The sequence below is a fragment of the Rhamphochromis sp. 'chilingali' genome (genome assembly GCF_963969265.1).
Source record: "Rhamphochromis sp. 'chilingali' genome assembly, chromosome: 14".
Taxonomy (NCBI): Eukaryota; Metazoa; Chordata; class Actinopteri; order Cichliformes; family Cichlidae; genus Rhamphochromis; species Rhamphochromis sp. 'chilingali'.
The window spans coordinates 28,146,186-28,174,078 of NC_137941.1; the positions used below are offsets into that span (position 1 = coordinate 28,146,186).

A 27,893-nucleotide genomic window follows, 5' to 3' on the forward strand; every position below is an offset into this window, starting at 1 on the left:
AGAGAGGACAAGAGCGTGGAGGACTAAAGCGGAGGAGGATAAGGTGTAATGGCAGTAAATCCATGAAAACATTTTCTCTTCCCTCTCATGGAAACTGCAGCTGAGAAAACACTGCTGGAAATTAGTACTCAGGAACTACTGGAAGCAGTACAAACACACACACACACACGCACGCACGCACGCACGCACGCACAGTGGCTAGTTCATGCGGCTACTGGTCTGCTTTGTTAAACTTTACTCCCATCAATAAGAAACACTGAAATTCTGAGAGTTCAGCTTTATTGCTTTTAATCTGGTGTAGTTCAAGGTGGTGAAGCCCTATATGAGCCTTTATGGTATGAATCAGCCTCAATTTTAAGGCCGATTTTTAAAACAAAACAAAAAAACCCCAAAAACAGACACACTCCAGCTTATCTTGTCTAAATGTTTAATGGTTCACACTGCTACGAGAAGTCCAGAATTCAACATATCAGGGTGTTAGTACAGAGTAGTGTGGCACTGAGTGTTAGTGTGTTTACATGAACAGAGTTACTGTGCGATAATGAGAATACTGTTTATTTGAGGCTGTGTTCAGACAGCAGCAGCAGCAAATTGCAGTTCAATTAAAAAAAAAAAGAAAAGAAAAAGACTTTGCTCACTGATCACATCTGTCAGAGTAGGGACAGCACAGGTGGGAATGGTAACAGTTTGGATGGCTGCTGTGACAACAACAACAAAAAAAGTTTTTCAAATGACTTTAAAAGTAGAGGTGATGCTCATACATTTTTCAGATGTAAGAGATTAACATCCAAGGAAAAGTCTGCAAAGCCTGCCATTCCTCTGAGAAGAAAACCACAAAACACACACACAAAAGGGAATGCTTAAGGCAAATGACGCCAACTTACCTTGGTCACACGACCAACAGTAGAGTATTTTTATTGTCAATCTGTGCAAAAGCCATTATTTTATATGCTTCATCATCATTATATCCATTCCCCAGATTTTGTGGCCAACCCAACAGCACATTATGTCAAGGTAATGCACTTCATGTGTGCTACATGTCAGTATATAGTATGTGAATATCATAATGGGAATACGTTTTTACTTTGCCTCTTGCACAAAGTCAATGGCTGCGTCCACAGAGAACTCCAATAAAAGCCTAGAGTTTAGTCGCAACAAAAATAACGTGTTACAAAGTCCCTTTTTTAATATCTACCTACAATTTTAAACGAGAAATGTTAAAACTGGTTAACCATTCCGTTTTCTAACATTTCCAACATGATTTTTTTTTATTATATTTTTGGATTCTACTCAGTTAGCTTTGGATGATTCTCAGCTCAAGATAATCCTTATTTTTCTTGGCCTTGGTGCAGTCTATTTTAGCTCCCTTCGCATGCCATTCAAGATCACCTTCTTCTGATTGGCTGCCCTTCATAAATAGGTTTGGACATAATGTTGGTGGAGCTTTTGTGCTCCACAAGAGATATGTACCAATACAGGATCCATGTAATACAGATTAATATTACCGAATTTAAGAGAAATGCAACAAGCACACATTTAAGGACTTTTTGTCTGCCATCGTGTGTGTTTTCTGACTCGCGACTGTCATTTTATGAATTTATCACATATTCATAATTTTTTTTAGTCAAATGATGAAAGACCCCTTGCAAATATAAAAAAGGTTTTATGGCCCACAGTTGGCTTTCACATGTACTGAGATGTGTATGTAAATGTATGAATATTTTTGGTGCAGAACGTCCAGTTTTGGATATATCAGACATAGAAACATTGACACTACCAACACTACAGTTCTGACGAGGGTGACGCCATCAGCGTTTACATCCTGTCACGAGCAGACGCAGGCATCCTTATGCACGGTGATATGGTGGATTACATTTTATTTTGGGGTGAACTCTCTCTTTAAGTTATGGTCACATTCCTCTTCTATTTAAAATTTTACTTAGAAAAAAAAAAAGTCTTTATTGGTCACGGTGTGGGTCGCACAAATATAGTACTAATTTTTAACAGGTACCAAAACAGTAAATTCATGTTAGAATATGTTTGCTGGTCAGATTTGAGGGGAGAATAAACATTTGTTAAACAAAAGCATAATGGAACTGATGTCCTACATCTGCCCCCCACCCCCATAATGCCCACGTAAACCATCAGCCAACAAGAAATCATAATACTGAATGCCATATCAAAGCAGTAAGATTTTTGGTTTTATTCTTTATGTACAACTGCTTTAAAAAAATGGTTATAAAAAGCTTTACAAAATGTTTAAAAATGTGTTATTCATGTCTAACAAATTTGCAAAATGTGAATTTTACAGGCAATTTTAAAAAGGGCTTTTCTTTTATTTAAAACAGTGCCACACAGAGTTTTGATAATTTGTATCTCTTTATATGGTTGTTAGTCTTCAACTTGTTATCCATATCTTTGCAGTCATTTACTGTCTTTTTACACATCTATGTGACTGTTTTGAAGCTCTTTGCAGATTTTAAAGTTGGAATTTGCCAAAACAGAAGGCTGTGACCTGTGCTCATGAGGCCCATTCAGTAATCCATTGATAACTGGATCTAATGATATTCAGGAAAACAAGTTTCTGCTGCTTTCTACTCACACTGCTGTCTGAACAAAGCACAGATATCCACGTTTCATTTTCTTAGGAGCTCAGTGGAAGGCAGGTCATGGCTACAGATGTATTCAAAATGTCCAAGTCCAAATGGCTTTCGTATCATTCAAATGTTGTCCATCCCATCACCATGGTAACATGGCCAACATCCAGGATTGATAAAAACTGTAACCATGAAGAGGAGCTGTGTAGCCAACACAGCCACCGCAGGGGGAAAAAGTAAAAAATAAAAGTACATGGCTGCACGCAATTTTAAGCTCCTCCCTCTTAACTGAGTGCTTTAGGTGTACACACACACATACACACGAACACACACACACACGTATACACACACACGTATACACACACACGTACACACACACACACACACACACACACACACACACACACACACACACACACACACACTCTAATTGATGTTTGTGCAAAGGAAGTAAATGACAAAACTGACTTCAAACAGTGGCAGATGAAGAGATGAACTACATTCAGCTACAACAGCCTGTAATAGTGCAATATCTACACACACACGGTCACACGCACACAAAGTCGGAAGATCTCAGTGGCGACTCTGAATTCTCCTGTGCAGCATCTGGTTCCATCTCTGGACAGAAGGAAAGACAGAAAAGTGAAAGATGATCAGCCCCATCTTTGGAGACAATAAGCAACTAAAAATACAATCCCTAATAAAGATTCTTGGTTGCTGCTCTTCACCATTGGATTGATCACTATCGCTGTCAATGTTACTTTTCTAGAGAGGGTACTACAATCAATGTATTAGTCACTGATCGCAAAGTGTGACAGCATTGTAATCATTTATGCTCAAGCCTATGGCGACTGACTTGCTGCAATCTTCCCCTAAATGATACACGTTCAAAGAAAACAAAAAAGGTAGTAAAAACAGAAAACAAAGCAAAACATGAATCTTTGTTTTTAAAAGGTTTCAGCAGAGCTGTTCAGTTTTTCCAACTGTTGAAATCTCCCTCTAAGTCTCTGGGGAATCCCGATGCTCCTGCTCTGGTACATTTCAAACATTAACAACACTACAGTGCGCTGAGCAGTTTCGGTGCATGCTGCCATGTGCAATGACAATGATGGGCGCGTGTTTCACCACAGTCACAATGCCAAATCTTCAGAGTGTGAGAAAACAAGAGCTGCAAGCCTGTTCCAAAGAAAACTGATGATTTATTTTAAATTGCTGACTCAGTTTTGCCTGAGTAGTAATTTGCTCATAGTTGGCAGAAGATGGGGAAAAAAAAAAAGAAAAGAGTTGAGAGCAAAGGGTCTGAAACCAGTCAGCACTAGAGACTTTCTATTTTAACCCAAAACCAAAATCAGGTATATTTAACTACGCACCTTGACCTTCCTGCCAATTCTATCCTTCCACTTCTGAGCAATGGACCTGTCAATCAGGAGCAACCTGCAAAGACAAAATTTTAACAATGTTTGGCATAGTTTAACAGCTAGCAAAAGAAGAAACTAAAATATGACTTTTTTGAAAAAAAAGGAAAAAAGTAACATTTGGCTGTGATCAGTAATTTATCACAATAGCACCCTGCAGAGCAAAGGGACAATCGGAAGCTGTCTCAGAAAGTCTGACAGCATACTGGTTCTACGAGTGAGATTTTTCTCTAGATAAAGCACGGGCCCAGTCTCAACAAGTTCTGGACTTCTATCTTACCAACTTCTTCTTGTCAATAACTATATTATCAGTTATATCTTCCACTGCCCATACTTTGAGGTTTCACCGTCCTCGTAGCCCATAATGATGTAATCTTCTCCAGGAGTCAGCTTAGGACACAGGCAGGAGGATGAGTAGTAGAGTGTCAGCGTCATCTTGGGAATGTTGACCAGAGAAGACTTGATCACCTCCTTCACGTCCACCACAGCAGTGGGCTCCAGACCGCGATTCCTCACGTCCTTGACCCTTGCTCTGATCACTGCAGAACAAAGGCACCAGCATGGAAACTGAATATGAGATATTCAGAAATTCCTCTTACCAATGCGCACCAACCCATAAAAACACACCCTTTTGTTATGTTTTTTTAAATTCCTGGTTTAAGTGTGAATCATTATTTAATTTTTCTTGGCCTGGTACTAGACCTTATTAAACACATGCATACCACATTTTACTCGTGAAAACTTTACTGGACAGCACAGCGTGGGTAAGGAAGCTAATGGCATTGAGCAATTTGTCCAAGTCAGCAAGCAAGAAACTCAAACACTGACTAATGAAGCCTGTCTGCCTGAAAAAAAAAAAATTAAACTCCGGGGAACCTGAGTTATGGAAGGTAGTTTGACTTTGGATATCAATGCTAATGCTGAGCTATCGTTTTTCTGCCTAATGTTGGCTAATGTGGCGCCAGTGTCCGGCAGCCTTGCCTCTGTCAGTGCGCCCCAGGGTGGCTGTGGCTACAATGTACCATCACCAGTGTGTGAATGTGTGTGTGAATGGGTGGATGACTGGATATGTAAAGCGCTTTGGGGTACTTCGGGACTAGTAAAGCTCTATATAAATACAGGCCATTTACAGGCCATTTTACCAATGTTAGCTACTGTAATACTAGCATCAAAGCAACTGCAACCCATCTTACATTGGAATATAGCTACACTGTACAAATCTGGCTAAGTTATAGCTAGCTAGCTAACTGTATCATTTTTGCTAACATTATCACTAGCAAAATGCAAGTGGAGACAGTCATATAATGGTACAAATCAAAAGATATAAAACTGATATTTGCACTTTCTAAACAAATAACCAGCTCAGGGCAGTTAGACAGCTAGCTATGACTTGGGTAAGTTGACCTAAATGTTACAAAACTATTAAAGATACATTTAATATTATATATCAGGGGCTAACATGACCAGGACTCCAACTGGCATGTAGTATGCAACATATGTGGTGTTTGCATGTTGATGATATACAAGTTCCCAACTTTTCTGTTGTGCATTTTATTTTACTTAAAAAAAAAAAAAAGACTTGACATGCTCACATTAGAAAATCTCAAGCGCTGACACATGAGGCTAATAGAGAGACAGTCAAGAAACGGATCTTCCAAAAAGCCCTGTGGCCTATTTTTCACAATTAAAACGTGTTTATTAGACTTACTGATTACAAACCCGTCACTTCAAAAGTAAAATAAAAAATGTATATATTAATCATCCAGCAGCACCAGCCCAGAGCACGGAATTTGCTAAACTGTCATCCTAACAAAAACAAACCTATGCAGAAGTCTCAGGGTTAACATACCAAAGAATGCAACTAACGCAGAAAAACAGACATCACTGTAAAGCAAAAAAAAAAAAAAAAAAAAAAAAAAGAAGAAGAAAAAGAAAAAGGCCACTAAACGAGGAAATGGAAGCTACACAGATGGATGAGAAGTAAGCAGAACCAGCACGGCAGGTTGGATTCCAGTGTAATATCAGAATCAGTGTTAATTAGCAAAGGGAGAATGCAAGCAGTAAGATTTATAAAGACCACCTTGTGCACTCTGGCATGCTACCAGGTTTACTAAACTTCTCTGTTTCAATTATATCGGACGGTTTTGAAAGTGGGCTCTTGTTTAATGATTGCTTGGAAAAAAATAAAAATCTAAAAGCTTTCCCAAATGGATTTTGTGGCCAAAAGCATTAGTGAGGACCACATGGAAATCTCTGCTGGATTTGCCAAATCAAGCCTGCGTGCTGTATTCATCAGGAAAAGCCTTTCTGGCCTCAAGCATTTTTGTCTCCAATTTATTTCTAGTTGGAGCACAGAATTGTTTTACTTTTATATTCAGGGAGAAAATATCTGTGTACGAGGTTGTTAAAAACCTTCTTGCGGTTAAGGTATAAAGCAAGTCAAGTACTGATTTTACAGACTTGTGAAAAGGAACAATGGGATTACTCAGATCACATTACTTTAAAGACACTGGTTCATTATTAGTGTCACCAATAGCATCTGAGCATCAAATATGATACAAGATTAGCCACCTGATGAAAGCTAAACAACAAATGACACTCTCTCTCCATAATATAGGCTTTTCCAGGTACTAAACATGAAAAACAAGATCCCAAAATCATCTCAGAGCATCCGATCTGACTTGTATCTCAGTAAAATTATACACACACATATATATGAAAATGTGACCTCAAATAAATTATGCATTTACATTAAGTGTAAAAAAGAAAATAAAAATAATACTTTAAACAAAAACTTCAGATGACTCACCATAGTTGTAGTTGTTCTTCTCATAGGTTCTCATATTCATTCTGACTGACTTACATCTGCATCTATCTATGGACACACAAATTACAACTTTTCAAATAAGCACTGACAAAGGAAAGTTTCTTCCAAGCTCCATCTTAAAAATCCACATTTCCCAGTTAAATTTGCAATGCCACATTTGAGTGAGCCAAGAAAGATCATCGTTGCAAGTTTAAATCCACTCAAGATTGTTGCTTGTCTGAGGGCATCTATGAATTTGGTTGTTCTTAAAACATGGACTGATATGACACATTCAAATTTGTTTACTTTCGTGGCCATTTGGACAGCACCCAGCATAGCTGTTGCCTCATGTTACCAATTTTTATACTTCCAATTGGCCAAATGTGGTCTGACTGTAACTATTAAGCTACACTCAGGGCCAAATATAAATATTATCAATACCACTGGTGCAGAATGATGTAAACTACACCAAAGGTTGGACAATATCTAATCTATCTGTGCTGGCCAAAGTTCTTGAAGCTCTTGTGTGTGAGCAGTTAAAGGAGTTTTTGCACATCAATGCCATTTTATCTGAATATCAATCAGGCTTTAGGAAGAATCACAGTACTATCACAGCTGCAATTAGAGTGGTAAATGATATTACTATTGCACTTGATAAAAAACAACACTGTGCATCCCTTTTTATTGATTTGTCAAAAGCATTTGACACTGTTGATCACTGTATTTTAAAACTTAGACTCTTCCAGTCAGGACTCTCTGAGAGAGCAGTGGCATGGTTCTCAAACTACCTCAGTAACAGGACTCAGTGCATTAAATCTGACGGTCTATGTTCTGACTTTGTTACAGTGCACAATGGTGTGCCACAGGGTTCTGTATTAGGTCCCCTTCTATTTATCATTTACGTAAACAATCTTAGTCTACATGTGCCAGATGCAAACTTGCACTTCTATGCTGATGATACAGTTATTTACAGCTGTGGTTCAACTCTTGTCCAAGCCATTGACTCCTTGCAGAAAGCCTTTTCTGCTGTCCAGCACTCATTACTTCAGCTTAAACTTGTTCTCAACGCAGACAAAACAAAGCTCATGTTGTTTTCTAAATCAAGGAGACGAGCCCAAACAATCCCATCAGTAACCACTCTTGAAGGTAATAAAATAGAGTTGGTTCACACCTATAAATATCTGGGAATCTTAATTGATGACTCGCTTACCTTCAAACCACATGTAGAGAATCTTGTAAAAAACCTGAAGTTAAAATTGAGATTTTATTTTCAAAATAAGTTGTGTTTCTCTTTTAATACAAAGAAGCGGCTTGTTGCTGCAACATTCTTGCCTGTGCTGGATTATGGTGATATTCTACACTCAACAAAAATATAAACGCAACACCTTTGTTACTGCTCCCATTCCCCATGGGATGGATGTAGAGACCTAAAATTCATTCCAGATACACAATATAACCATCCCTCCCAAACAGTGGTCACAAATCAGTCCAAATGTGTGGTAGTGGGCACATCTGCCATATTGAGATAATCCATCCCACCTCACAGGTGTGCCACATCAGGATGCTGATCTGACATCATGAGTAGTGCACAGGTGTACCTCAGACTGCCCACAACAAAAGGCCACCCTGGAATGTGCAGTTTTGTCTCACAGCAAAATGCCACAGATGCCACAAGCAATGAGGGAGCGTGCAACTGGCATGCTGACAGCAGGAATGTCAACCAGATCTGTCGCCCGTGCATTGAATGTTGATTTCTCAACCATAAGCCGTCTCCACAGGCGTTTCAGAGAATATGGCAGCACATCCAACCGGCCTCACAACCGCAGACCTCGTGTAACCACACCAGCCCAGGACCTCCACATCCAGCAGGTTCACCTCCAAGATCGTCTGAGACCAGCCACCCAGACAGCTGCTGGAACAATTGGTTTGCACAACCAAACAATTTCTGCAAAAACTGTCAGAAACCGTCTCAGGGACGCTCAACTGCATGCCCGTCGTCCTCATCGGGGTCTTGACCTGACTCCAGCTCGTCGCCGTAACAGACTTGTGTGGGCAAATGCTCACATTCGATGGCGTCTGGCACGTTGGAGAGGTGTGCGCTTCACGGATGAATCATGGTTCACATTGTTCAGGGCAGATGGCAGCTGAGAATGTCCCAGTTCTTGCATGGGCAGCATACTCACCGGACATGTCACCCATTGAGCATGTTCGGGATGTGCTTGACCAGCGTATACGACAGCGTGTACCAGTTCCCACGAATATCCAACAACCTCGCACAGCCATTGAAGTGGAGTGGACCAACATTCCACAGGCCACAATTGACAATCTGATAGACTCCATGCGACGATGTGTTGCACTGCATGAGGCAAATGGTGGTCACACCAGATACTGACCGGTTCTGGGTCCCCAGACCCCCAATAGCGCAAAAAACTGCACATTCCAGGGTGGCCTTTTGTTGTGGGCAGTCTGAGGTACACCTGTGCACTACTCATGATGTCAGATCAGCATCCTGATGTGGCACACCTGTGAGGTGGGATGGATTATCTCAATATGGCAGATGTGCCCACTACCACACATTTGGACTGATTTGTGACCACTGTTTGGGAGGGATGGTTATATTGTGTATCTGGAATGAATTTTAGGTCTCTACGTCCATCCCATGGGGAATGGGAGCAGTAACAAAGGTGTTGCGTTTATATTTTTGTTGAGTGTATATATGAATGCTTCTGCTCAATGTCTTCGAATGGTTGATTCTGTGTATCATGCTTCTCTGAGGTTCATCACTAACTGTACCAGACTCACCACTGTGAGTTATGCTCTCAGGTAGGATGGCCTGCTTTGGTAAGTCGGAGGAACTCTCATTTATACAGTTTTATATATAAGGCGATACTTGGGTTGCTGCCTTCTTATCTATGTTCCCTGCTTGTAATGAAACATGCTGGTCGGTATTCTCTTCATCCGCATGGCTACTTGTTGCTTTCTGTTCCATTTGCCCGAACTGAACTTGGTAAAAGAGCTTTTGTCCATTTAGCGCCCTTGGCCTGGAACAAACTGCAGAAGGAATGGAAAATGACTGAATTCATTTCATTAAGTGCTTTTAAGTCTAAACTACGAATCCTTGAGGCCAAGTCCATAACATGCAACTGTTTCAATTAGATTGATTGTCATTTTAACTGACTTTTTTATTTTTATTTGAATTTTATTTTTTATTTTATTTGTATTCTTTCACTTATTGTTGCATGTGTGTTGTTGCTGCCTGTGTTTGAGTAATTTCTGTAATTCTGAGACACCTGCTGCTGCCTATCTTGGCCAGGTCTCCCTTGAAAAAGAGGTTTTTAATCTCAATGGGATCTTCCTGGTTAAATAAAGGTTAATAAATAAATAAATAACATTAGACAGAAGTTACCTCCATCTGGTCCTCTGCAGTGAAAGTCCATTGAGAAGTCTGGACTGGATTCTGTCAGGGGAATCAAACCCAGGAAAGACACGCTTTTTAGTAAAGTATTTTAACAGGTTCATAGTTAATTCATACCAGTGGTTTTCAAACTTTTGGGGTGGGACACAGAGATCTAGATCCCATTGTGCTGACCTTTTACCCATGTTGAACTAATTTTAAAATTGGTGTGTCAGATTTTCCAGTGGTCAGAAAAAAAATGCAGTCGTTTCCACACACACACACACACACACACACACACACACACACACACACACACACACACACACACACACACACACACACACACACCAATTCATCACCGTTTGGTGTAATCTGGTTGTGAGGCCTCAAGGTCAGTTTTATTTTCTACTTTAGCCAACTTGAGGTTTTGAAACTTGATGTGATGAACGAGGGGTGGATCAGACAGAAATCGAGGGTGACAGCTGAACTCTTTAACACAAGCAGTCATTGACTAATGATCATATCCTGGATAATGCTGGATGTAATACTGACATGATGAATGAAATTTTTTTTTTTATAACATTTAGTAAAGATTTTATTCAATAATGACCCAGAATGAGACTGTGAGCCCCAAAACCCAAGTGTTTACAGATATAAGGGTCATTTTCACAGATTTCATAAGACTAGATGTTTTGGGGTTTTTTTGCAACCCTCAGGTGTTGCCCAATACTGACCATCCTGTAGGCTTAAGGCTTTGCTTTTTAGGCCCTGGAAGATATTTTACATACAGACCATGTTAAGAAAATGGAAATGTTAAGGTTTAGCCTTACCTGGGTTACACCTGGCTGGGTCCTGGTGGTATGGATCTATGGATCAGAAAGATGGCAGTCAGAAATGAAAGAAACTTGTTCTTTTGGTTCGTTATTAAAAATGGTGGTCTTATCGGAATACAACTCAAACAGGTGGATCATTGAGCAGTGTCAGTAATGCACAAACTGCACAGAACAGTCATTATGACTTTGATATTCACTACTTCACCCCCAAGCAGAGAGGTTTCTTTCTGTTAAAAAGGGAGTTTTTCCTTTTGTGTGTGTGTTTTAGAAGCATCATAATTTTGTTAATGTTGCTTCAGAACCAACAGGGGAAGTTTACTTTCAAAAGCTTTTGAGAAAGCACTGAAAGACAGTTTGGATTTTAATGAACCTTTTCACAAAAGTATATTTTTATGAAACTGAAAAAAAAAAATAGAAATTGTAAAAACAATGACAATAACAACAACTATTATTATGACGATGACAACTTTATACCTAAACCTAAGTCATCATTACCCCATTGGTTGTCACATGACATGAACTGCAGTTTGAATGTCCATCTCAGTCCGCTTCCTACACCGACTTTGTTGCACATTATCGTCTCTCATCGACTTTCTAAAGCTGTTGTGGGAGCAGATTTTGGTCTTTTTTGCCTAGTTGCAAAGCTATGACATCACCACAATGTGATTAGTCAGTTGCAATAAAAGTTCCAAGAGCAACATTATTTATAGTGTATGAATACCAACAGCATTGCATATATCCTCAAGCCTTAACCTTTTAACCAAGGCACCGTCGACTAAAGTGAATAGCCCTCAGTTTGTTTTGCTTACCCTTTGAGTCAGACATCTGTTACATGTGTAAAGCGAAATTTCCTCCCTTTACACAGAAAGAAGCCAGTAGAGGTTGCTTCAAGTAGGGGGTTTTGTAGTGATATTCAACTGGAAGAAGAGGCTGGAAATTTGCGTCCCACCTGACCAGAAAAATATTTTCAACAAGAAGCTTGTGATCACTGTTACCATTGTGATCTGGACCTGGGCAAAATGGATGGTTAGACTGTCCTGGAGGTTGTGGGAAAAGGTCCAGAAGGAGGGAAAATTAACTTTGGAGATATGTGGGACTTTGGATTTCTTTATTATTATCATTTTTTTATTTATAAATGCTGCCTCCTGCAAGGTACATACGGGCAGCACCCTTCTATAAACCAAACTGAACATTTTCATCCATCTATCTCATCAGAAAGAGCAACTGTGGAAAACGTCAATGTTTCAGAAACTTCCAAAGTTGCTCTGTAAAAACAGGCTTTAGCCTTGGCATCTGTATCGATAAGCCAGGTTCTTAATACAGACCTGAGATGCTACAATAACTTTCTATCTGCAGGGTTTCTGCACCCCCCCCAAACAAACAAACAAACAAAAAAAACCAACAAGGTTATTTGGCCAGTCATTTTTTTTTCTCCTTTTCCCCCTGATATTGTAAAAACTAGATCATTATGGCAGATTAGCACATTAGCCTGTGGTGTGGCATTTAACTGCTCTGGAGGAGGTGAACTTAAAGAGATCAGACTTAAAAACTGCCTGAATGCCTTAGCCAGATTGGCCAGACAACTGCCAATACAGAGATATGTATTGCAGTTACCAATTTTTTACAGTTTACAGTTCTGCACAGAAAGTATGCCACCCTGGCGGCTGCTGTGCTACATCTATATAAGTCTACAGGGAGTGCAGAATTATTAGGCAAGTTGTATTTTTGAGGAATAATTTTATTATTGAACAACAACCATGTTCTCAATGAACCCAAAAAACTCATTAATATCAAAGCTGAATGTTTTTGGAAGTAGTTTTTAGTTTGTTTTTAGTTTTAGCTATTTTAGGGGGATATCTGTGTTTGCAGGTGACTATTACTGTGCATAATTATTAGGCAACTTAACAAAAAACAAATATACCTGTATACCCATTTCAATTATTTATTTTTACCAGTGAAACCAATATAACATCTCCACATTCACAAATATACATATCTGACATGCAAAAACAAAACAAAAACAAATCAGTGACCAATATAGCCACCTTTCTTTGCAAGGACACTCAAAAGCCTGCCATCCATGGATTCTGTCAGTGTTTTGATCTGTTCACCATCAACATTGCGTGCAGCAGCAACCACAGCCTCCCAGACACTGTTCAGAGAGGTGTACTGTTTTCCCTCCTTGTAAATCTCAACCCGAAAAGGCCCCACAAGCTCATCTTTGATGATACCAGCCCAAACCAGTACTCCACCTCCACCTTGCTGGCGTCTGAGTCGGACTGGAGCTCTCTGCCCTTTACCAATCCAGCCACGGGCCCATCCATCTGGCCCATCAAGACTCACTCTCATTTCATCAGTCCATAAAACCTTAGAAAAACCGGTCTTGAGATATTTCTTGGCCCAGTTTTGACGTTTCAGCTTGTGTGTCTTGTTCAGTGGTGGTCGTCTTTCAGCCTTTCTTACCTTGGCCATGTCTCTGAGTATTGCACACCTTGTGCTTTTGGGCACTCCAGTGATGTTGCAGCTCTGAAATATGGCCAAACTGGTGGCAAGTGGCATCTTGGCAGCTGCACGCTTGACTTTTCTCAGTTCATGGGCAGTTATTTTGCGCCTTGGTTTTTCCACACGCTTCTTGCGACCCTGTTGACTATTTTGAATGAAACGCTTGATTGTTCGATGATCACGCTTCAGAAGCTTTGCAATTTTGAGACTGCTGCATCCCTCTGCAAGATATCTCACTATTTTTGACTTTTCTGAGCCTGTCAAGTCCTTCTTTTGACCCATTTTGCCAAAGGAAAGGACGTTGCCTAATAATTATGCACACCTGATATAGGGTGTTGATGTCATTAGACCACACCCCTTCTCATTACAGCGATGCACATCACCTAATATGCTTAATTGGTAGTAGGCTTTCAAGCCTATACAGCTTGGAGTAAGACAACATGCATGTAGACGACGCCATCAACATGGCTCTACACTTCATCCTGCAGCATCTGGACTCCCCAGGAACCTACGCCAGGATCCTGTTTGTGGACTTCAGCTCTGCCTTCAACACCATCCTTCCAGACCATCTCCGAGACAAGCTTTCCCAGATGAATGTGCCTGATCCCATCTGCCGGTGGATCACTGACTTCCTGACGGACAGGAAGCAGCATGTGAGGCTGGGAAAGAATGTCTCGGACTCCCGGACCATCAGCACCGGCTCCCCTCAGGGCTGTGTTCTTTCTCCTCTGCTCTTCTCCCTGTACACCAACTGCTGCACCTCCACCCACCAGTCTGTCAAGCTAATCAAGTTTGCAGATGACACCACCGTTATTGGACTCATCTCGGACGGGGACGAGTCTGCCTACAGGAGGGAGGTTGAACGTCTGGTGTCCTGGTGCAGCCACAACAACCTGGTGCTGAATGCCCAGAAGACAGTGGAGATTATTGTGGACTTCAGGAAGCACACAGCCCCACTCCCCCCCATCATCCTGACTGACACCCCCATCACCTCTGTGGACTCATTCCGCTTCCTGGGTACCACCATCACCCAGGACCTGAAGTGGGAGCCCACCATCACCTCCGTCATCAAGAAAGCCCAGCAGAGGATGTACTTCCTGAGGCAGCTGAAGAAATTCAACCTGCCAACACGGACGATGATGCAGTTCTACACTGCAATCATCGAGTCCATCCTCACCTCCTCCATCACCGTGTGGTACGCTGGAGCCACTATCAGGGACAAACAGAGACTGCAGCGTGTTGTGCGCTCTGCTGAGAAGGTGATTGGCTGCAGACTCCCATCTCTGCAGGACCTGTACACCTCCAGGACATTGCGGCGTGCAGCTCGGATCTCAGCTGACCCTTCTCACCCTGGACACAGTCTGTTTGACCTGCTCCCCTCAGGCAGGAGGCTCCGGTCCATTCGCACCAAAACCTCTCGCCATAAGAACAGTTTCTTCCCCTCTGCTGTTGGACACATGAACAATAACCATATGACTGTTCCCACCACTAACACATGACCCTACGCTGTGTCACTGCATCATTTCATGTTTGGCACTGATCACCACCTGCACTCATGTATATATCTTTCTACGTAGCACTCTTAATTCTTATTCTCATGTATATATCTCATGTATATCTCATGCACATATCTTTCCACGTAGCACTTTTAATTCTTATCCCTACTTTTATTTTTTCATGTCTATTTAAGTGCTATTTATGACACTATGTTTGCACTGAAGCACCGCAGCAATTTCCTAATGTTGTAAACCTGCTCAACATTTGGCAATAAACCCCATTCTGATTCTGATGAAGAGGATGATGTGGACAAAATACTCATTTGCCTAATAATTCTGCACTCCCTGTATATGAACCACCTTTTTAAGCTCACATCACAGAATCTCAATCAGATTCAGGTCAAGACATTGACTAGGCCACTCCATAATCTTAGTTTTGTGTTTCTTAAGCCATTCAGAGGTGGACCTTCTGCTCCTTTAGGATGTTTTGGTAGACGGCATTGTTTTATTTACCACAACAAGTCTACCAAGTCCTGAGGCAGCAAAACAGCCTCAGACCATCACACCATGACCACCAAATTTTACTCTTGGTATGTTGTTCTTTTTCTGAAATGCTCTGTTACTTTTTTACGCCAGATGTAATGGGACAGACACCTTCCAAAAAGTTAAACTTTTGTCTCGTCAGTCCACAGAGGAATTTCTCAAGATGTTTTCTGGCATAGCTGAGACAAGCTCCTTTGCTCAGCAGTGGCTTTCGTCTTGGAACTCTCCCACACAGGCAATTTTTGCCCAGTCTCTATCTTATGGTGGAATCATGAACGCTGACATTTACTGAGACAAGTGAGGCCTGCAGGTCTTTGGATGCTGTTCTGGGGTCTTCTGTGACCTATTGGATGAGTTGCTGCTGCTGCACACTTTTTCACATTAATAATAAACACCTTAATTTAGAAACTGCATTTTGTGCTTTCTTATGTCATCATTGTCTAATATCTAAATGTGTTTGATGATCTGAAACATTTAAGTGTGACAAACATACAAAAAAAATCTGGAAGGGGGCAAATACCTTTCCACACCACTTTATGTGCAGCTCTACCGAAAAATCAATAGAGGATAGGGAAAAGAGCTATGTGGGGTGGCATCCAATCACGGGAAAAGCATAATACACTGATAATGACCTGGGAATTAGCTTTATGGTACAAGTCTCTGTTCTCCTGCATCCATGTACCTCTAGGCGTGCAAAGGTAACTGGGGTTGTGAGCTGGTGTTTCAATACACTGAAAAACTGCAGCTGCTTCTAGTTGTAGACATACTTCTGTAAAGCAACATGCAGACCAGAGTCCCACAGAAAATCACTGGAATGACTTAAATGATTCACCCCGACAGAACCTCAGCAAACCAACAAATTACACCAAGGGAAAATCCCAAAGCCCCGCTGAGCCAAGCCAAGCTGGGGCAGAACAGAGATATGTGGGTGTATCGTTATGGAGGTCAAGGGGATTGAGATGAAGGTTTTTTCTGGACCTGCTGGTCCTGGATCTGTTTGAAGGAGCAGAGGACAGTGAGGGTTTTATTGAGTGTAAAATGAGTGGGCCTCCTGTATCAAGGAGCTCTTTGAGAAAGTCTGTGGGAGTGAAGTTGGACAGGGAATGACTCATGTTATCTGAGAGGGAGCAGAAACAAACTGCTGAGAGTAGTATAGCATGATAGAAAACACTGATATATACTAAAAATTGCAGTGAGCGATCCTCGTCGGAGTTAGCCTCCATGTTGAGACTCTCGGGAGGAAAAAAAGAAAGAGTGCAGTTCATACCATTTAAGATGTCACTGGTTTTACTATGCAAGAACTGGAGTACGAGTCATTTTCATGTTGTCATAATTCACTCTTAAAGATATCATACATGGTATTATTTATGTGGATCACCTTTGCTATGGTTATTGCCAATGTATATATATTGTACTATTGTAAACCTACAATAACATGGAGAAACCCCAACAATCAGATGAACCCCTTATGAATAAACACTTTGGTGACAGTAGAAGACAAAACTCCCTTTTATCAGGAAGAAACCTCCAGCAGAACCAGCCACATCTGCTGGTCATGGAACATAGCTGCTCTTTATGGCACTTATGTCACTAATCTGCAGAGTCATTTTGTTACTTAATTACACATTCAAAATCAAAAGTTGTGTTGAAATTGACAGAATTCCTAAAAATATCCTGAAACTATGTTAAATAATGAAAACCCAATGTTTTAAATTAAACTCAAATGCTACAAATCTGTGAGACTGAAAAACGCTTGTGTTTAATAGCAATGAAGGGCCATCACGTGAACAAGCTCCCTCTTTGTCTTCACAAAGAAAAATATTTGCTCTTTTTGATTCAGAAAAATCTCAATAGTGAAGCAATATCTGTATTCTGAGGAGACACTCAGAATATCTTTGGTGAAAAGGCTAACCCTTCCAATGCAGATAGTCCTTTCATTACTACAGACACTATGAAAGACGGACATAGCTTTCAGGTCTGAAAAATAGAAACCAATGCAAAGCAATTTAAATCTGTCTTCTTTTCTACAAGGGTCGGTGTTTTAGAAATCTGCAGGAAAATTGGCATCAGCCCTGACCTGTATGAACACTTTTCTGAGTTTATGGTTTGAGTCTCTCATTCTGAGTGATATGGAATAAAACGTCATGTCCACTTTGTAATTTTGGTCATTCTAAGTGTTGGAAAGGCAGGATTATCAAAGTCACCCCTTTCTTATCACATCTGGTCTCAAAATACTAAAAAGGCAATGGCAGAAGCAATCAGGGGCTCATGTTACTGTAGCTACATCCATCTTTCACAGTCTTTGGTCATGCTGACAGACACTGGTATGTGGTATTAGTAAGAGGTTAGAGCCTGCTACATTTTACTTCAGTGGTCAAATACATGAATTAAACAGTGTCTGGCTTCAAATAATCATCTTATGAACTTTTTATTCACAAGCTGATGTTCACTGTCCAAAAAGCTTAATAAAGATTACATTTTAAATTCGAATCAATCATTTGGTCATGCTCACTCACACCTTCATTCAGGACCTCTAAAAAGGAGCTGATTTTAAAGTTTTTTTTATAATGTTGTTTATGATGTTTTTAATGTTTCTGCACGTCAGCCAGAGTCACTGAACAGCTTCCTGTTACCATCCTTTTACTGTCTCTTGCACTTTTAAATGAAGGACATCCTTCAAGTACCAGCATGAACATTAGCATTGGAAATAGGTCTTATTAGTTATAAAAATGGTGATTACTTGCTTAATATTTTTTCCCCCTCTTTGGATTTTGTGCTTTTTTTAAAAGATTTTTTAATAATCTTTGTCAACGTCAACATCATTTTTGTGATGGTGAAACAAAAACAAACAAAAAACAAAAAACAAAAATACAAAACAAAACAGAAACATAAGAACAATTTCCAGAATTAGGCTGTCTCGGGTCAAAATTGGCAGCCACACATATAACAGCAATAATACAAACGAATGAGTGTACCTGGTCCGTCTGCCTTGACGATGGCCTCAGGAGAGATGCAGACTCCACGGTCATAGAGTGGCAGCTCGCTGCAGGCCAGGTTGTCGGGCCAGCTGTGGTTGTAACGCTTCATCACCGGCTCACAGCCGAGCTTCGCCCGCTCGCACACTGCCTTACAGGGCTTGATTGGCTCATGCTGGAAGTCAATAGTACAGATTGGCGCGTACATGGCACATAGGAAAAAGAGCAAATCCGGACTGCAACCAGTACCTTGAAGAAGAAGGGAAACATAGGTTATATGTGCAATTTCATTAGAGGGCATAAATGATGAGCAGCTGAAATGACAAAATAGAAATCAGTGGGGTGGCAGCTATTGAATTTAGTCCACCCGCCCTGGAGTCACTCCCCCGCCCACACCAGGTGTATCATGTACACCTGGTGTGAACTCTTATGCCATTGTACTGTTTTAAGTAGAACTTGAGATTTTTCCAGGTAAAATAAGGTCAGTGTAGTTTCCCACTCTCACTCTGTGTATATGAGTTCCGTGTACATCCAACACCCTCCCTCCATAAACTCAGTACTTTTGAGCATCCAAGCAATCAAGCGGTATAAAGACATTTTTCCATGGATTCGTATATAAAGGCAGAATCGGTGGAAAGATGTCTTTTTGCAATAAAAATAGCTGCAAATAGCTCTAAATACAGATGTTTTGCTAGAGGCAGCTGTAGTCACAATATTTATGGATTACAGCCCACATGTAAATATGCAATGTTACTCAAGAAAGTTACACAATATCTTATATGGTTAAAATAAATAAATGAGGACAAATTGGAGCACTTAGGAAAATATGTTGTGAACACCTGCAAGCATTTAAAAAACAGACATTTTTAGCAAATGGTGTCCATCCTGGAAATATCTTTTTTATTTTCTTTTTAAATCCATGTGGTAGCAACACAAGTCATTGGTGATGCTGACTGGAAGCTCCTGTGACTCCTACTCTGGAGAAAGACGAGGGCATCCAAAAGTTAGCTGCTCCATTTCAAACAGACCCATTAATAAAGTGACCTTCCACACTTTTCACTAATAGTGAGTCAGTTAGTACAATAACTCGTACTACTAGCTAGCATGACGGAGTTTCTATACAGCTGGGTGGGTGCTATGATGTTACTGATAATGAACTTTATTTTATTCATAAGGTTAGTTAGTAGAGTTGCCAACTGTCCTGTAAAAAACGGAATCGTCCCGTATTCAGAGAAAATATTATGAGTTTCATATTGAGCTGAAAAGGAACACAGTTTGTCCCGGACTTCAGCTAGAATAGAAAAAGACATAGCTGGAGTTATTCAATTCAATTTTATTTATATAGCGCCAAATCACAACAAAAGTCGCCTCAAGGCGCTTCATAGATACAGAGAAAAACCCAACATTCATATGACCCCCTATGAGCAAGCACTTTGGCAACAGTGGGAAGGAAAAACTCCCTTTTAACAGGAAGAAACCTCCGGCAGAACCAGGCTCAGGGAGGGGCGGCCATCTGCTGCGACCGGTTGGGGTGAGAGAAGGAAGACAGGATAAAGACATACTGTGGAAGAGAGACAGAGGTTAATAACAGATATGATTCAATGCAGAGAGGTCTGTTAATACATAGTGAGTGAGAAAGATGACTGGAAAGGAAACACTCAATGCATCATGGGAATCCCCCGGCAGCCTATGTGTATTGCACCCTGAATCCTCCCAAACTAAGGGAGGATTCAGGGTCACCTGATCCAGCCCTAACTATATGCTTTAGCAAAAAGGAAAGTTTTAAGCCTAATCTTGAAAGTAGAGATAGTGTCTGTCTCCTGAATCCAAACTGGAAGCTGGTTCCACAGAAGAGGGGCCTGAAAACTGAAGGCTCTCCCTCCCATTCTACTTTTAAATACTCTAGGAACAACAAGTAGGCCTGCAGAGCGAGAGCGAAGTGCTCTAATAGGGTGATATGGTACTACAAGGTCATTAAGATTATTCTGCGTCTTTACGTTGTACAGCTGCCTCTTCTTCTCTCATTCTCTCCCCCTCCCTCTCCTTTTGCTGCTTCAATCATGAAACTGATCAATGATCAGCTGATCGGCTCTCTTGTTTGTTTATCGCCCACTTTGCGCCAGAAAGAGGAAACCAGCGGATGTCGCGTTAAACAACAGCAGCACGTTTAAGCTTGATCAGCTGTTGTTAGAATTTATTTCATATTAATTTCTAGTATCAGCTGATGTTTGCTGGAGCCACAGCTGTAAAGCTGCTGGTCATGATGTCGATTTGGATATGTGGTGAGAGGGAAACATAAAGATGAAACCAGGAGATGTCCTTACTGAATCATCAGAGCTGAACAGGTGATGGAGAAACAGGTTTACCTTTTAGGTGATATAAATGAGTTGAAGGGACGTTATGAACTGTTTCTGAGAGACAAATAACACCAGGATCCTTTTCTAAGTAGCTGACAGCTGGTAACTGTGCAGGGGCGGGTCTAGCAAAGTTTTGCCAGGGGGGCAGGTAGGGCATTAACAGGGAGAGGGGGGCACAAAGAAATACTTTTATTTCTTATTCTCATTTAAAATTTCTAGCTTTTATTAAATAATTATCTGAATCTTTCAACCAAAGTTTTTATCTGACGTAAAATGTATAGAAATCATACATATACCAACAAGATTGTACATCACTGTCACAACAGCGTTTGTTTTCATTCAAAGGCTTTATGACTTTTCCTATAATACCTGGTGGGCCGGTCTCTAGTTAAAATGCCCGGGCCGATTTTTGTCCCAGTCCAGCCCTGGGCACGACCGGTTGGGGTGAGAAAAGGAAGACAGAGAGGTTGTCACCAAGTGCTCATCCACTGGGAATTCTTCACCTTTTAAATGGTATTTCAGAATTACCCCATATGGAAAAGATATATATAAATCTTATAAAGTTTGTATCTGTCTTGTGTGAAACTTGTATGAAAAGCATATAAGAGTGAAAACAGATATAAGATCCCTTGAAAAATTATATAATGAAACTTGTATGTTTTGGATACTTACTAAAACAATATATGAAGGTAATGAGAAAGTGGCCACTTTCATGAGTAATCACTTATAAGTTTTTACTATTTCTTTTCCATATGGGACGTTACATGCTATGACCAAGAAGCTTTCATATCCACACTTGTTGTAGAAATATTTAAGGACGGTTGTTCAGTCTCAGCTCACTTAATTTGAGCCCTCTAGATAGACTCATGTCTTCTTCATGTCAGTGAAGACATGGTGCATTCAGGGACCCCTGGCTGAACAAACACTGGACTTTTACCATCTGCCATCCTGCTGCATGTTTCAAACAGGATGAGACCAGAAAGAGTTTAGCACTGGGTAGAGGATGGATCAGTGCTTTTATTGCAGAGTGGGTCTGAGGTTTGGCTGTACCACTTCACAGTGAAGTCACAGAAATAGCTTGAACTTGTGACCTCAAACTGCTTCCTGGTTGTTGGCCCAGAGCTCTTTCATTAGGACATTTTTCTGGTTAAAGCAGAGTCCTTTTTAACCACTTTTTAAAATCTTCATTCCGCCCACCTCAGCCAAGCTCAAAGTTCAGCCAGCACCTAAATGTATTTATTGAAGACAGACATGGATAAATTATGAACTAATATGGCATGAAATGAGACTGCAGAAACCTCAAATAGTGAAGATTACTGATGAATGTGACCACATATGCAGTTATCAATGCTTGTCTCACATGGAAATGTGAAACGGTCGCTTATTACAAGTTAAACGACTGGGAGAAATGATCCGATTAGAGAAAAAATAAGAATGAACACCTATACATATTTCAAATTTAAATCTACCTTAGCAAAGAATACAAAATATGGTTGTAGAAATGAATTTAAGTCAAACTGCTGGTTTGAAGTAAGAAAAAGGTTGGCTTTTACAACAAGGACGTTATTATACAGCCCTACTTTAAAGTATCTTATTCACCATTTTAAGTTAGCAAATTTTAGTATGCTAACACACACACACACACACACACACACACACACACACACACACACACACACACACACACACACACACACACAATTTATCATAAAACAAAAAGTCTTGAGCCAGCGCATATTTCTGTATATTTTGAAAGATTTTCTTTGCACATTGGCTACCTTTTTCTCTTCCACCACTGCTCTATCCTCTTTCCACCTCATGTCTCATTACCTACACAGTGGTTGGGGCTCTAACACATGAAAATGTGCATGAACGGGTTTATTTATTCTGATGTTGTCACAGTTATTTCAATGGATTCTCACGTGATGACAGTGTATTCGCCAAGTGTGCAAGGATCCAACAGGCTAACAGCAACTAACAGCAGCAAGAAAGCAGCGTTTACTAACAGAAAAGGTCAGGAAATCCTCAACCACTCACACGAGTTGTCTGTCCCACAGCCGCTACCTTAGCTTCAATTAAGCACTTGAAACAGAATTCAATTGACTGCAATATACTGACATCTAGTGGTGACATTTTACACACAGTATCTCTTAAATAAATAATAAAAGAAATCCAGCCTGACACAGAACCTGAGAGCTGCATCTGGCCCTTCCACTGATCCATCTAATTCAGGGGTCCCCAATCCCAGTCCACGAGGGCCGGTGTCCCTGCAGGCTTTAGATCTCACCCTGGGTCAACACACCTGATTCACATGATTAGTTCATTACCAGGCCTCTGGAGAACTTCAAGACATGTTGAGAAGGTAATTTATCCATTTAAATCAGCTGTGATGGATCAAGGACACATCTAAAACCTGCAGGGACACCGGCCCTCGTGGACTGGGATTGGGGACCTCTGATCTACTGTTTGGCTCTTTGAGGCATCATCATAACCGGTCTCAGTAGAAGGGTGGCTGTCAAGAACCCATCCTTAAGGAAAGGGAACAGGGCAAAAAAAAAAACCAAACTGAGGCACGGAAAATTACCCAAGGCCTGGACTGGAAATCAGTGGCAACAGGTATAGTAGAGTAATGAAGACTCTTTGAAGCAAAACATTTTAATTATGGAGTTAATATGTAAGGAGTAGGTCAGGAGAGAGGTACCCTCTGAAAGTTTGGAATTTATGGTTCAAACTGCTGTTAGTATGGATGGAGGAGATCAGCCAAAGTAACCAAACCAAACCTAACTGTGGCAGCCTGCCCAAACCTTTAATCAGAACTCATATTTAGTTTAGTTAGTTTATTTTTAACCAGACAGTGATGGCATGTGTAGAGAACGTGCAGGATTGAAAAGCAATGTTACTTGCCAAATCCTACAGAGAGATAGTAATATTTGATATCCGCAGATATGCTCCGAGGCAGTTCCTGTTACAGTTTACTTAATAAATGTAAATTTTATGCATTTTGACTGAGGCGATTCTACTTCCACTGTCCTCTATAATGACCTATTCCACTTGAGTGGAAGGAGAAAAGACTATCTAAATCTAATTTGCCTAATTGTATTGGTCTGATGGATTAGAAACTTTTACTTAACTGAATTACCACATACATCAAATGGTAGTGAAAATAAAATCATAATGAGGGGGAAAAAGTTAAAGCTATTTTTTTAAGGAGCTAACTAGCCTTGATTAGCAGCTACAGTAAAACTGTAACATTTCATGTGGTTGAACTACTTTTAAATCATATAATGCAAAACCGATGTAAAGTCACCTGCAATAAAAATAACGTTTTTTGTTAACCTGACTTGCTAGAATATATATGAGTGAAATAAGTAGTGAGACGTGGCAATTTCAAAAGACAAAGAATCAAGAATAACTTTTTCTTTAATATGCGAAAGGAACCAATCCTATTTACTTCCACTGTGGGGCTAACTTATCAGGCAAACAGTCTCCCTGATGGGAGACTTTTAGATTTGGAGTTGAACTGTTATTATGTGTGGCTAAATTATTCCAGTTATCACTATTATTATCATTAGTAGTAGTAGCAGCAGTAGTAGTAGTAGCCTTAAAGGCATGCAAGCTAGTAGGGCGCGTTTTTACGTGAACTTAAGCACTGCACCGACATTCAAGTGTAAAATGAATAAGGATTATTTTGTACTTTGAGCCGCACAAAGCTACTCTCATGGAGTCTGGAAATAATAACAAAGGAGCATATCAGTCCCCTTCAATGGAAGAATACCTCCTATTATATCTAAGTAAAATTAACAGGCCCCTTTATCTTAAAAAAAACAAACAAAAAACAATCCCATAATCCTACAGTTTTTACAGTTTTGCTCAGGATTTATAGCTCAACAAGCCACGCTTAAAATGAAGAGAAGGTGGTCATTTAAAATAAATGAATAACTTCTGTGCCATTTTCCAAGGTTCTCATTATTTCTAGTTCTGAAAAAAGATTTCTGCTCAGAAAACGCAGCACTTTCAAAACTATGTGTAAATGAGTGTTATCGGTACAGACGGCCATACTTCTAATATTTAGAAACATGAGGTCAGAGGTCTAAAGACTAAAATTTGCCAATTGGATGCAATAGGTGACCAGCTGATGTCTGCTGGCATTAAGGTCAGCTTACCTGCTAAGTGTGCAGACTCCACGGCCTGCCAAAGCTAAAACTTTTGAAAAGTGAAAGCCTCCCGGCAGGGTTAAGCATGGTCAGAACTTGCTGTCAATTACTCCACTGATTATGTTCCTGATTGATTTTTTATTTTTGCCTACAATTTACTACCAGACAACTAACATGGCCATCAAAAGTTCCCACAGTCTAAAGTGACATGTTCACAAGTCTTGTTTCTTCCTACAAAGCAAATGGACCGACATTTTGTTCACAGTGTTACAAAACAGAAAATGGAAAGAGCCGAATTGTTTTTGCACTATTTGAATGAGTGTGGTTGTGTTGTTTTGTTTGTGCTCCTTGGTCATTCGGTTATATACCCTGAATATGGAAGAAAGACAGAAAAAGGATTAATTTAGCCGACTGATTAGTTAAAACCACGAGTGTTTGACAGCTTTACTAGAAAAATGACTTTTGCCTCAGGTGTATTGTTGGTTGAATAAAAATATTTAGACTACCATCTTATTCAAAACTGCAAATAATACATAATTACAAAGATGTTTCCATCAGAAATGCCAGATACATGTACACAAGTTTGAACACTAACGCACTGGTTTAAAAATCAGTCTTTTGTACTACAAGCTTCTCAACCAGTTAAAAATGATGCCAAACGGGCTCATTTTCAAACTTTATTATACCGCAGGTATTTTCCCCAGAAAATGGAAACAGATTTTTGTCAAGAATTTTTTAGGAAATACCAGGAATTCAATTTCCAGTATTCAAACCAACTCATGCTATGATTCTTCACAGTCAACTGGCTGGCTAATTAGAAAAAAATGGAATGTCATCCCTTGCGGCGAAACAATTGAAATTCCTGTTTTTCCTGGACAACGTCCACAGCTCGGAGATCATTTCAGAATCTTGAACGCTCTTGTAACCAAATTCATGTGAACCCAAGAGGCTGAAAATGCTCAGGTTCCTCCTCCTGTAGCCAGCTATAATTCTGATGTGTGCTGTCTTGGATTAGTGCTACAGTCAGACCAGAAAGTGGGTTGTCACTGACCAACTGTTCAAAATATGGTTGCTCCATTACAGAGTACTGCTACAGCAGCCAAAAAAGAAAGGCAGAAAAAGGTTTCCATAATCTCTAAGTGAAGCGATGGTTTCAGTGATCAGACCAGATCCAGCCCTGCTCCACCACAAAACGTCCTGACATTTTTCCTGCAGATCTGCTGGAAATACTTGGCAGTAGTTAGTATTTTATTAGTTTATATTTGATTAGCATTTATTACTAGTCAACATCTGGGGGTGAGAGATCTAAGTCTGAGAGTCAGGTGGTCAACAGCTGATATAAAAATATTACTGAATCCCAATTACATGCATATTTAAGAAGAAAGAAGGTAAATAAAGCAAAGTAAAGTATTTGACACTGATTATACCTACCCACTGCTGTGCATATAATAATAATAATAATAATAATCATTATTATTATTATAAAGACATCAATTTAGTTCATGATAACACTCACTAATCAGTATTTTGAGATGTGATCATCTGTTATTGCACAGAAGAAAAACAATATTTATGGTTTCCATAAGTACATTGGAAGGTTGGAAATTTGAATATATCTGATTGGGGGCATATGTCCCCTCAAATATATATGATGATTACGGCCCTGGAAAAAAAACACTTGGTAATTTTAGAGAAGTGACCTATTCAAGTGTCTGTTCTTCACTCCACTTTCTGTATGTACATTAAAGCCTCCTTACTTTAATTTCATCATTTCTGAGTTATGTGCCAAATAACATTACAGAGATGTTATGAGTGGTCAGGTGTTTATGTTAATGTCAAGGCAACGTGCAGATGATAAAAAGGTCATCCCAGGCTGTTTCAGCCTTTGCCCGACTTGTTAACTAATCTGTGTGCCCTAAAATAGCGCTTTAACTGCTTATTAGCGACTTCAAAAATCAAAAATCGTGAACAGTAAGTTAAAAATAAAGTTGTGGGGAAAACGTTTACATGTTTTCATGAGAACCTGAAAAATCACTGTGCGATTGCTTCTACGGTCAGTTAATTACACACCAGGTTCTTCAATGACTTAATTAACTGCCCAATTAAAAAAAAGTTTATTAGGGCACTGAGGGGCAGTAACTCACCCAGCAGCCCCTCAAACTGCTCGATGGCCAGCACCGCGTTGTCCTGCGTGCTGTGGTGGAGATGGTTCGGCATCTTGGTCATGTTCCAGGGCATGGACCGGCACAGCGGGATCCGCACAGTCTCGCAGGACGCCGCCCCGACCGCAGCCGGCCACAGCGCGCAGGACACGGCCAGCAGAGACACGGCGAGCCCCAGAGAGAGCATGTCGGTCGGTTCACAGAGGGTACGGGGGCACAGTGAAGTGAGGGCAGCGCAGGTCCGTGCTCCGGTGAAGACTCGCTCATTCACTTCGAGTTAAATCCCAAATTAGACGCGATTTTCCTGCTGATTGGTGCTTTTCTGCTGCTGCCGTCCGGTCCGCAGACAGCGGGAGGGAGGAGCTGCTTTCTTATGCACACTTCAACGTCCTCCTCTTCCTCTATCCCTCCTTCTCTCTCCAGCTCCCCTCCTGGACTCGTCTCACCTCTCCTCCTCTCCTTTCCCCCTTCTTATCCTCCATACTAAAAGATAGATTCCTTTTAGATGAAAAATAAACACGAGTAAAGCCGTGAAAAGCTCGTAGATGTGTGTGTGTGTCCCTACATTTTACGAAATCAGTGGCTAGACCTCATACAGTTAACTTTAAGAGAAGGTAAGAGCGTGAGAAAAGTAAAATCTGTCTTTTTTTTAAATA

The 27,893-nt window shown here is 40.4% G+C and overlaps 1 protein-coding gene across 1 annotated transcript; it reads right to left on the bottom strand.

The window, feature by feature from the left end:
- Positions 1–419: 419 nt before the first annotated feature.
- frzb (frizzled related protein) lies at positions 420–27,619 on the bottom strand. Its single transcript, XM_080902715.1, has 8 exons — positions 27,220–27,619; positions 18,565–18,813; positions 11,046–11,081; positions 10,225–10,275; positions 6,822–6,887; positions 4,347–4,551; positions 3,968–4,031; positions 420–3,215 (listed from the first exon to the last, which is right to left on the bottom strand). Exons 1-8 carry the CDS (start codon positions 27,422–27,424, stop codon positions 3,171–3,173), a joined length of 921 nt encoding a protein of 306 aa, XP_080758841.1. The 5' UTR covers positions 27,425–27,619; the 3' UTR covers positions 420–3,170.
- Between the last annotated feature and the right edge of the window lie 274 nt (positions 27,620–27,893).

Bases quoted from the DNA above. Each gene is read 5' to 3' on its own strand.
- frzb (XM_080902715.1), bottom strand. From the start codon at position 27,424: ATGCTCTCTCTGGGGCTCGCCGTGTCTCTGCTGGCCGTGTCCTGCGCG. The intron at 10,276-11,045 runs GTAAGGCTAAAC...TTCCCCTGACAG, and splicing joins CCCAGCCAGGTGTAACCCAG to AATCCAGTCCAGACTTCTCA. The intron at 4,552-6,821 runs GTGAGTCATCTG...TTTGTTCTGCAG, and splicing joins GAAGAACAACTACAACTATG to TGATCAGAGCAAGGGTCAAG.